Raw genomic sequence first — 12,819 nt, forward strand, 5'->3', positions numbered from 1 at the left:
TATAGGTTAAGTATATGGCAACTGTTGATATATAAACCAATTATGAAAAATCAATATTTGGTAAGGATTTTCCTGTTGAATAATGAAGCTTAAACTTTGCCAGCAGATGCCTCATTCAAAAGGCATTATGTTCCAAATATTAATTCTCCGACTTCAAATTTTAAGAAGCAAATGTCTTTTCATTAATGCAATATTAAGGATACAACTAATTGAACATCGAAATCTCAACCACAAATTTACATTTCTTCTATTTAGAATGTGGACTCCAATAAACAAGAATCAAATAAATCTGGTTAATGTTATTCCTATAAACATATTGATAGCAATCAACTAGTGTTTATCTGGCATGACATATTACCATATTTATTTTTGTAGTCTCTTTGGGGGTTTACTGAATCTCCTCAAATAAACTTTCTCTAAAATGTAAACGTTTCCCTTTCTCCGTATTTCCCTTAGAAGCCGCTGACAAGCCAAATCTTCAGTGCCTGCTTCTAATTCACCGGCAACTGCTGAGGCGGATGGTCCGCCCATATAAAATTACCTGATCATGACGGCTTGTTATCTTCCTAGGGGCAAACATTCATTTGCCCTTTTTCAAAAACAGTCACATCTCAAATATTTAGACGGCTTATAATTCATTATAATATTTTGAGAACCTTCATCCATGACAATGTCTTCATTTTCCATTCTGTCCAGTGGACTCCACTTTTGAGTTTAAATCTTGCTTCGATTATTTTTTCTATTTCTTATACTATTTTTTATAATTTTTTTCTTTTTCTCGTAAACTTTTTAATATGAGTACATAACTCAACAGTAGACATGCCCCAACTTTCTCATGCACTAATTGTTATGATTTGCTCTCAGGAACCATGGCTGCAGGGGGTGACAGAAGAGTGGGATTATATACATTTGAAGGAAATGGACATATTTCTTGCCAATGCCCAAGTGGATTGTGCGAGATTGAGAAGAGTTGATCTCTTCTCCTGAGTTTGCATGGGTAATTTTCTCCCACACTCCAAAACATATTGACATTGTAATCAGCAAACTATAAAATTAGTCCAAGTGTGTGCCCGAGCTAGGGAAATTAGATTATGAGCTTTAATAGGGACAGGGACTGATGTTTGTTACTACTCTCTACTGTATGTACTGCGCTGCAGAATATGTTGGTGCTATATAAGAAATGGAAAATATGAAAGCATTCTATTTGTAAAATCTGCCCTCCAGTGCCCCCGTCAGCTGCATTTCCCAAAATGTTTTTCATGACCAATTATAGGACTATATATTGAGAAGTGAGGAAGCACATTTAGTTTGCATTTAATCGCTATGTATATATTCCTGGAAAACCCCTAAATATTTTGCTATCATTTTGGAAAATATATTTCAACACCTCAAATTGTTCACTTCTTGTTCTTATGAAATTTTTTTTTTGCACGTCAACATTGGCCAAGTGATATATACTGTATAGTTTGAAATATCTCAAGAGGCCGCTTTAGGGCAACTATAAGATGGCGGTCATTCAAGTGAATGGTCAAGTGAATGCGCTCTGTTCTGGTTTATAGAAGGGGGTCCCAAGCTTGGGAACTTCTCTATAGGACATATGGACAGAGGTCGTTTTTATGAGACAAAAACTTCCTGGCTTAACCCTTGTGTCTATTGCCACCTAACTTATAAGTTTTTTAAGTCACACAGAAATGCACCAAGATAAAAAAGAGCTAAGTTTGTCATTTGGCACAGTTTATCATAATATCCCTAAATGTTGTCTAAGGTTTTACATAGGACTGCCGGTGAACGTACAACTCCAACAGCTTACAAAAATGGAGCTCTGCTTTTCAAATTATTAAACAAAAGAGTATAACAAAAACGTATTTCCTTCCTACAGATGTACTTTGTCAGCTCAACAAATATTTATTATAGCATTGATCAGACTCCGTTTCATGAATACTGCATGTAAAGAGTTAATAGTCCAGACTGAATTGATGGTATTATTCACAGTAATGTCTGTCTTTTATCTATACATCCAGAAAATGTTTGCACAGTTTCCTCATTGGGAAGAACACAGCTCCTTTAGTTATAAAAATAATTTCGGTTACCCAGCCATTCCAGGGATTTGCTTTATAAAAAGCGACTGTAAACCGTTCTATAGAAACACATGGTATGTGGCACTGGCTGGGAATGAAACAGTCCACCTTTGTCTAGAGTGCAGGATCACCCCCTCTAGGCTGAGGAAATATGTTGCTGTGGCATGTACTATGTTTTTCCACACATACAGCAGAGAAACCTGGCCTGCAGATGGCTTGTTCTGCTCTCTGACAGCCACTCGGAGACCTTTGAACTTACTATTTATATAAGGTTTGAGGGTTGGTGTCTCTTCCTGCATAACTGCCAGTTTGCCAGCTTTGCTGTAATTCGGCTACTTGCAAGGCATTATATACAAGTATGACCGATTGATAAAATCTTTCCCCTTATTTAACAACTAGTGCGGCAGCCGTGACGTCTCATTTTGTTTTAATCTGTAGAAGTAAGAAACTATAATCTATGTTTTATCTATTAGGTCATATTATTGTAGAAGTCTGACATAAAAGAAGCCGAAGACAGTGAAATGCAAGTATTTAAACTCTGCCATTCTACACACTGTATGGTCCTTACACAACCTGCCCATCATAATCCATAATCCATTGTGTACTGTTCAGAAATAGTATGATTGTTATCTATTATACATAGAAATAAATATGTGTGCACGCTAATATCTAAAATAAGACCGCTATCTAACAGAAAGACCTCTAGAATAAAACACTGAAAATGAACTTATACCCTATAAGCATGTTCAGACGTACAGTGTAGATATTGATCTGTTAATATAAGTTAAACTTGTGGCAGGATATTTCTATGTCTATCACTATCTATCTATCTATCTATCTATCTATCTATCTATCTATCTATCTATCTATCTATCTATCTATCTATCTCTCTCTCTCTCTATCTATCTATCATCTATCTCATATCTATCTATCTATCTATCTATCTATCTATCTATCTATCTATCTATCTATCTATCTATCTATCTATCTATCTATCTATCTATCTATCTATCTATCTATCTATCTAATACTACCAACTAAAAAGAAAACATTATTTAGAAATACCATCATCGACAGTCCACGCACTGAGACGCTGGAATAAAGGTATATTCAAGCATCGTTCCCCCTTGACTTACAGCTCACATACACTATATGAAGAAAAGTATTGGGACGCACCTCTTAATCATTGAATTCAGGTGTTTCATTCAGTCCTATTGCCACAGGTGTATAAAATAAGTCTCCTAGCCATGCAGTCGCCTTTACAAACATTTGTGAAAGAATGGGTCGTTCTAAAGAGCTCACTGAATTCCAGCGTGGTACCGTAATGGGATCTCACCGTTGTAACAAGTCAGTTCATGACATTTCTTCCCTCCTAGATACTCCACGATCAACTGTGAGTGGTATTATTGCAAAGTGGAAGCGTTCAGGGACCACAGAAACAACGAGGTCACCGAGTGCTAAGGCGCATAGTGCATAAAAGTTGCCAATGCTCTGCTGATTCACTACAGCGTTATACACATCCTCTGGCATTAACAGCTGCACAAAAACTGCGCTGGGAGCTTCATGGCATGGGTTTCCATGGCCGAGCAGCTGCATGCCAGCCTTACATCACCAAGCACAATGCTGAGAGTTGGATGGAGTGATGTAAAGCAGCCGCCACTGGACTCTGAAGAAGTGGAAACGTGTTCTGTGGAGTGATGAATCACGCTTCTCTTATCTGGCAGTCTGATGGATGAGTCTGGCTTTGGCGAATGCCAGGAGAACGTTACCTGCCTGACTGCATTGTTCCAACTGTAAAGTTTGGTGAAGGAGGGATTATGTTAAGGGTTGTTTTTCAGGGGTTGGCCTAGGCCCCTTAGTTCCAGTGACGGGAAATCTTAATGTTTTAGCATACTGAGATATTTTGGACAATTGCATGCTTCCAACTTTTTGATAATAGTTTGGGGTTCGGCCCTTGTCTGTTCCCGCATGACTGTGCCCCAGTGCACAAGGTCTATAAGGCATGGTTGGGTAAGTTTGGTGTAGAAGAACTTGACTGGCTTGCACAGGGCCCTGACCTCAACCACATCGAACACCTTTGGGATGAACTATTAGGGTATGTGCACACGTAAACTGCATTTACGTCTGAAATTACGGAGCTGTTTTCAGGAGAAAACAGCTCCGTAATTTCAGACGTAATTGCTCGTCCTCGCATTTTGCGAGGCGTCATTGACGGCCGTAATTTAGAGCTTTTCTTCATTGAATCCAATGAAAAATGGCTCAAATTACGTCCAAAGAAGTGTCCTGCACTTCTTTGACGAGGCAGTCATTTTACGCGTCGTCGTTTGACAGCTGTCAAACGACGACGCGTAAATTACAGGTCGTCTGCACAGTACGTCGGCAAACCCATTCAAATGCATGGGCAGATGTTTGCCGACGTATTGGAGCCGTATTTTCAGGCGTAAATTGAGGCATAATACGCCTCGTTTACGCCTGAAAATAGGTCGTGTGAACCCAGCCTAACAGAGATTGTGAGCCAGGCCCTCTCCCCCAACATCAGTGTCTGACCACACTCATGACTTCATATAGTGTATAGTCCCACAGACACACTCCAAAATCTTATAGAAAGCCTTCCTAGAAGAGTGGAAGCTGTTTTAGCTGAAAGGGGGTTCAAATCCATATTAATGACTATGGATTTAAAAGGGGATATCATAAAAGCTCCTATAGGTGTAATGTGTAGATGTCCCAATACACTAGGTTATTTAGCTCTCTATTAAATTCAACTAAGTTTCCACATGCATTTGCTCTAGCAGTACAGATGCCCCAACACTCATCAATGTTACCGCCAGACGTATCTCATAGTGACAAGTGTACATACCCTTAGAGACCTTTTCACAAGGAGTAACCACCAATATGCAATCACCACCATGAGATGTCTCTACAATGACAAAACTGTCTCAGGGTATTATAACAGGATTATTTATATTTTGTGTGTACATGGTTCAGATTCCAAAATACAAACACTATTGTATGCCTTTTCTATCTCACACAGACCTATCTATACGATAGTATAGACCTCATGATTTTATTACATTACACATAGTCAATAGGCCTTATGACTGACATTTTTTTACTTTTTTCATGTATGCCAGTATCTTTGTTTAAGTTTATCCAAAATGGGAAAAAAATAATCTGCTTCACCTCATCTTCAAATTTACAAATATATAACATACGTGTACAATGCTGTTCAGTTTACTGATCACTTGCTGTTTTATTGCAGAGTAGTAAAAAGTTATACAATAATAACACATCTAATACAGAAGCTAAAGACTGTCAACATAATTCATGATCTGTGCAAAAAATACAAGGAGTATATTATGACATCAAAGGTAAAAATACATACAGAATAGAGAATGTGTATTATGACATCAAAGTTAAAGATACACATATAATGCAAGGTGTTTCTTATGACATCATAGGTAACAATGCACATAAAATGTAAGGGGAATAGTATGACATCAAAGTTAACAACACACAGAATGGAAGGGGTATATTATGACATCATAGGTAAAGCTACATGAAGAATACAATGTGTATACTGTGAAATCATAGATAACTATAAATAAAAATACAAGGTGTATATTATGACATCATAGGTAAAGATACACATAGAATACAATGTGTATATTATGACATCAAATGTAACAATATACAGAATGGAAGGGGTATATTCTGACATCGTAGGTAAAGATACATGAAGAAAACAATATGTATATAATGACATCATAGGTAAAGATATACTTAGAAGGCAATATGTATATAATGACATCATAGGTAAAGATATACATAGAATGCAAGGTGTATGTGCAATATATTCCTTCCAGTGATAATCAATTGTCAAATTGCTGATCACAACCCTTCTGGTTACATGTATCATAATGATTTTAGCCAAGAGACTTTTTCTAATTTTACATATGAATAAATAATTTCCCAAAGAACAAATGATATTTTAATGTATGTACATGAGCTGATTATGGTTACAACAGTTTATTATTGTTCAGATTACAACAATGATCACTTTGTATAAATGATCCCTTATACAGCATTTAACCCGTAGTACAAACAGCGCCTCCCATCATGTACTGTATGTAAAAGTTCCTGGAGGTTCTCAGAACTGGAAATATGTGATTGACAATAAAAATCATGAGGGTCAGGATTTTTTTTCAATTTTTTTACTTTATGCCAGTAATACCGTTGATGAACATTCTGTAAGGCTATGTTCACACGGCAGCTTTTGCTTGGCAGGTTCCACCGTAAAATGCGCCGCAGAATTATTCCTGCTGTCAGCAGGAAGATTCATTCTGCCATTCGCTTCAATGGGAGGTTTGGGCGGAATCCGCCCGAAGATCGGACAGGATGCTTCTTTTGCCTGCTCGCTAAAAAAAATCAGCTAGCGGGAATAAGAAGCGTCCACCTGCCATAAAAATGAATGTGCAGCAGAATTTTGCGGCGTATTCCACCTGTACAAGAGCCTTACACTCAGCCTCTTCCAAACCGAAATAGCTAATAACAGTGAACAATGGACTTAATGAAATAATAAAGCACATGTATATAACACAAGCCTCTCTTTTTTCCCTATTATCAAAATTGTGTTGAATAAATCCAATAATCTAGAACATAAACAGATATTATACAAAAGAGCACTTTTGTTAATTGAACTTCACGTATATAATCTGTTCCATAATCCATATATCTAATTTTAATACTAAAGCTATGGCAAAATAATCAATAAAAGACCTGTAAGGGTTCATGCCCACAAACGTATTACGGTTCCATACAACTTGTGCGAAGCCGTAAAATGGCACCCATAGAATAGGGCCCATACTGTACTGCTATATCCCCCTGGCTTCATATGGAGGTCTCGCATTATTTTTCCCTGTCAAATTCTGCATGAATCCCACAGAAAAAAAAAATGGGGTCATGCTCCATCGAATGCTGTATTATAGAGGTAGTCTCCCCTAGAAGTGACGCTTCTCTGTAACGCAACACTACGCAGAAGCACCATACAGCGACACACACAGACTCCAAGTGCCTTCATACAGGCTCGGTGCACATGGCCTTGACGCAAATATATAAAAATAACAATAACTCTCCTCTTCAATCCCCCGCTGATTCAGCGCAGATACTCCGGGGGTCCCCAGGGGTCCCATTTCAGTCTTTGTTGACATGCTGCTAGAAGTGATGTAACTTGGCATCAGCGGTCACGTGCCAAGCGGTTATGCCAGTACTACGGCACGTGACCGATGAGGCCACTGATTGGCTACAGCTCTTACGTGTAGTCACCACTAGCAGCATGTAAACAAAGACTAGAGGGCTGATCTATGAAAGACCGCTGATGTGCCGTACCGGTACTTGAACGCTGCAGCCAGTGGCCTCAGTGGTCATGTGCTGTACTTGTGGGCAGTGGGGGGATTAAAGAGGTGAGTAGTGTTTTTGTTTATTTTTAAACTTTTTTTTTTTCAACACATGGGCAACCCCTTCAAATCACAAAGATATCACAAATAGATTACTGTAAGACCTTGTTCACATGGCGCTAAAAAAAATGACGTGTAAATGTGTCATTTTTTTTACGTGTTTGTGCACATTTGTGACGTGTTTTTTTGGAACGTAATTAGGATTTCCATTGACTATGGGAATTTAGGCGCGTTTCGGTGCATTTTCACCGCATTTTACGTGCCAAGAATTGACCTGACACTTCTTTTTTCACACAACGCTTTTTTTAAACACGCGCACGTAAAAAAAAACACGTCATATGCACTATAATTCGCTTTCCCATTAATGTCAATGGGAAGCTGAAAGCATGCATGAAAGCATGCATTTTTGTCGCGTTTTTTTGCGCATTAGATGCATCAAAAATGCGTTGAATACACGCTGTGTGAACAAGGCCTTATGAATAATAATAATAATAATAATAATATTGTTGTTATTACTATTATTAATGTAGAGCCCCAAATAATAAACACCCCTGCACATGAAATGGACACTACTACTCCAAATTACAGCTGAGATTGTGCGTAATAAAGACCCCTAATGACTCCATACTCATATTACATCTCAACGTGAGCATTACATAGTGCAAGAAATAAGTTTATGGTTTGTTTTTAGTAAGCAGTTAAAGAGACCTTAAAACTTTACAATGCAGTAAGTGAAGGTCACACAAGGGTTCTGAAAACAACAGATCTTGTAAAGAAAATCAGAAATAATCCAGAGGCACCTTCAACACCAACAATACGGGATACTGTAAAAACCAACACAGCCCATCCGAAAAAGGGTTAAATGGAGCCAAATCATTCAGCAGAGACAAGCTCCATATCCTCACAAGCATAAGTATTACTTACAATGGAGATACAGTGATTTCACCAGTCTGAATGGTTATTTGTTATCTTCGCCAGCAGTGATTTCAGTAACATATTTCCTGCTGCAGTCACTAAGTCAACACATTAAAACAATGACAGTAGATGTGGACCATAAAACATATAATCCTATGAGTTAGCAGAAGAATGTACACTGGTAATGTGCCAGCCATAGAATAAAAACACACTCTATGTAGTCAATGTAATGGCTACACAGGTCGCAACTAAGATTTAAAGGGGTCGTCTGGTTTGGAAAATCTCTCTACAGCATGAATGACCTTTGATAGTCGGGGCTCTTGCTGCTATATGCTCCCCAAAATTATCTGTTATTAGTGTGAAACTGCTATATATTTGCTCAAATTGGAGCTTTGCACACCGCTCATTGAATTCAGTGGGTGTCAAGGATTTACATACCAAAGAGACAGACCATGCAACTGCTATGGGGACTTGGAGAAAGAAGGCCGAGTCCTAGTAGCTCCATCCCTTTTGCTACTCTGTGGTGAGAACCTCTGCAATTTTATCAAACAAGGGGTAGGGGAATTGGCACAAGAGTCATAGAAAGGGGGTTAAATAATCAATAAGAGACAGTAAGGGTTCATGCCCACAAATGTATTACGGCTCCATGCCACCTGTGCAAAGCCACAAAACGACAGGCCCTTCTGGATGCCCAATTTTTTATCTTTGCTAAGGGAGCCCTCTCTTCTATGTTCTCCACTGGTGGGGGTCCATTGTTTTCAATAGATACTGGCGGTCTTTCAAAGCCATTAACCACAGGGGACACCACTCTTAACGAAACACTAACACATTAGAATGCCAATTGGGAGATCCCCCCCCCCCCAAAGCAATAGGATATCTAAAAACCACAACCCCTTTAATGATATAACATTTGATTGATTAAATCTCACAAATAAAATAACTGAAAATAGTCATCACATCACATAATTTATTTCAACATAAGACAATAAAGCTTTATATAGCACACAGATAAGAAACATTGTGAAAATTAATAATAAAAGTATCCAATTATAGACTGCTATGTGCAGCCTGGTGGTGTGTGGGCATGGGTAACGTGTATTGGCGTCAGGATTTGACTACATAGAAAGGATATTTGTCACATCCTAATGAATTTTTCATTTCAATGAAACCGTAAAAAGAAAATGAAATTATGCAGATATAGCAAAGCTGAGATGATCAGATGCAGTAAAACGAAATTTGTCATTTGGCATAACTGATGCTGATATTATGATGTTTTATCTGTGATCTTACATACATGAACCTACAATGTGTAAACAATGCGGCTGCAAAAAGCTCAGACACAATTAGCTCAGCTACATCTGTACATTGACAAACGACATGTTATCATTACAGACTGACTGTGTGATACTGTACATTACAAGCCTCACAGAAGCTTAAAATCCATGTATACCCATCCAGGATACACAAGAGCCCTCCCTGCACATTCATCCCACTATTGACCAGTTTTGACATTTATACTTTCCTAATAAATGATTCCCTGTAATTAAAACCAGAACAAGGCAAAGTGAATTCCCAGCTCCATGTACAGCAATGTCATCCATTTACCTGACAACACACCGCTGGCATTTCAAACATTTCAGCAACCTGTCAGGAAGCCTTCAAAGGGGCAATGTGTATAGTTCACCAGAACTTTTCCGGCCAAAAAACTCTACATAGAGCAACATGAAATTGACCATGAATGTACCTCACATGCCATACAATTTTAAAAGAATCTATATATAGTATTGGTATAGCACCAATATATTCCATAGTGTAGTACAGAGAATACACTCACATCAGTATGTAATCAGCACTTCCATGCAGCGCCAAGAACATGGGACATCAAATTAAAGGACAGCTCTATGCCCCAATGAGGACAGGAATATAGCACAGCCCTGTGTAATACATGACTAACAAAGTGAACAGAGGATACTATATATATATATATATATATATATATATATCTATATATATATATATATATATATATATAGATATATATATATATAGATATATACATACATCGATATATATATATACATAGATATATATAGATATATGTGTATATGTATATATATTATTTTTTTTTAGAGTATATGATCACCTGCCACATGTCATACAATAACTATAAGGACAATCTCTATGGACATGGTGTTGTGACATGCCAGTGATACGTTGTATCCACAACAGTTGTAACAAAGTGTCTACAGCTCCTGTGCGTGTTGATGCTCAGGTTGGCTACATGAAAGCATCTGACGTGGTGGCATCTGGAAACTTAGCCCATCTCGTGTACATAAAGCTGCAGCTTCTCCAGGCAGAACAGCAGATCAGCTCCGAACATGATAAGGAATAAAACACAGAGAAATCTCTGACAGCTTCTCAATAGAGGAAACTCCGGGAACTCTGGGGCTCATGCACTGGGGATAGCACCCCTGGCACACAGAGTCACACACACCTTAACAAAGGTAAAAGCACAGCAGAGAAGAATGAGGATAATACCCACCACTGCTGATCCAGCTCCCAGTCTCGGAAAAAGTCGAATAGATCCATAATAGCAGTGAATGCAGCGATGTGTCCTGCAGGGGGGAGCAGAGGTGCCAGGGATCAGGGAGAGGGGGCAGTAGGTGCCAGTGTCCGCCCCGGTGAGCTCTGCGCTGGGCTCCGGCTGCTTGGCTGTGGCTGGAGGAGGCAGCAGCTCAGCAGCATCACACTGGGAGAGAGACAGAGCAAGTGAGAGACATGGGAGGAGGGGGAGTGAGGAGAAGCAGAACAGCAACCATTCTGGCAGCCTGAAAGGTAGCGCTCCCTCTGCTGGCAGCTATATGCTACACTGTAAGGTAGTCATAGGGGATGCGCATAGTAACAAATAAATAAATACAAAGTTATTGCTCAAGGCATTGTGTTACCTGTACAGTATCTATCTATCTATCTATCTATCTATCTATCTATCTATCTATCTATCTATCTATCTATCTATCTATCTATCTATCTATCTATCTATCTATCTGTCTGTCTGTCTGTCTGTCTGTCTGTCTGTCTGTCTGTCTGTCTGTCTGTCTGTCTGTCTATCTATCTATGTCGGTCTGTCTATCTATCTATGTCTGTCTGTCGGTCGGTCGGTCTATCTATCTATCTATCTATCTATCTATCTATCTATCTATCTATCTATCTATCTATCTATCTATCTATCTATCTATCTATCTATCTATCTATCTATCTATCTATCTATCTATCAGGATAGGTCATTAGCATTTGATCAGTGGGGGTCCGACACCTGGACCCCGCACCAATCAGCTGTTCCAGCTTCCTCTAACGCCTAAGTTATGCAGTGGGTCGGTGCCGGAAGCAGATGGCTCCATACACTGTATAGCAGCCATGCTGCAGTATTGCAGCTCTGCTGCTATTCACTATTCACTCCTATTCAGTATGAAAAACCACCCTGCAAAACTGAATTTGGAAATTATCTCTGTACTGAGCTGTATTTGTGCTGGTTCTGTATATATGTTGTAAAGGATCTGCCAGACACAGCTTCTGTGTCGACGCCCTTGGGTAATCAGTCTGCACCTACTCCTATGCCTGTGAGACTGACTCCATCTTCCACCACTCAGGATGGCAGGCTTAGGAGTGGGAGAGCCTATCACAGCCTGGCCAGACGGAGCTAGCTCCCGCCCACTGTCTATTTATACCTGTCTTTCCTGTTTCTCCTTTGCCTGTGATTCTGCTCTGCTTGTTTCCTGGCTCTGCTGCTGCTGCTTGAACTACTGATCCTCTGCTTGTTATTGACCTTGGCTTACTGACCACTCTCCTGCTCAGCGTTTTGTACCTTGTGCACTCCTGGTTTGACTCGGCTCGTTCACTACTCTCGTTGCTCACGGTGTCTCCGTGGGCAGCTGCCCCGTTTCCCTAGCTTCTGTGTACCCTTGTCTGTTTGTCTGTCGTGCACTTACTGAGCGTAGGGACCGTCGCCCAGTTGTACCCCGTCGCCTAGGACGGGTCGTTGCAAGTAGGCAGGGACTGAGTGGCGGGTAGATTAGGGCTCACCTGTCTGTCTCCTTACCCCGTCATTACATAATCACAGGCCCATATACCTAGTCTACCCTGGTCCCTGACACAACTATGGACCCCCTTGAGACCCTGGCTCAGCAAATGCAGGGCCTCTCCCTACAGGTCCAAGCCCTGGCTCAGAAGGGCAACCAGCATGATGCTACCGTGGTAGTGCTCCCCACCTCACCTCTTGAACCCCACCTCAAGTTGCCTGACTGGTTCTCAGGGGACCGGAAGACTTTTTTCTCCTTTCGGGAGAGTTGTAGGCTCTATTTTCGCTTAAAGCCCCA

The 12,819-nt window shown here is 39.8% G+C and overlaps 1 protein-coding gene across 1 annotated transcript in view; it reads right to left on the reverse strand.

The window, feature by feature from the left end:
- AFF2 (ALF transcription elongation factor 2) overlaps positions 1-11,198 on the reverse strand; it is a 413,486-nt gene extending 402,288 nt beyond the window's left edge. Inside the window, exon 1 of the mRNA XM_075835883.1 lies at positions 10,989-11,198. Coding sequence (XP_075691998.1) covers positions 10,989-11,035 — 47 coding nt within the window. The 5' untranslated portion in view covers positions 11,036-11,198. The remainder of the gene's footprint in view (positions 1-10,988) is intronic.
- Between the last annotated feature and the right edge of the window lie 1,621 nt (positions 11,199-12,819).

Source organism: Rhinoderma darwinii, chromosome 8 (assembly GCF_050947455.1).
Source record: "Rhinoderma darwinii isolate aRhiDar2 chromosome 8, aRhiDar2.hap1, whole genome shotgun sequence".
Lineage (NCBI taxonomy): Eukaryota > Metazoa > Chordata > Amphibia > Anura > Rhinodermatidae > Rhinoderma > Rhinoderma darwinii.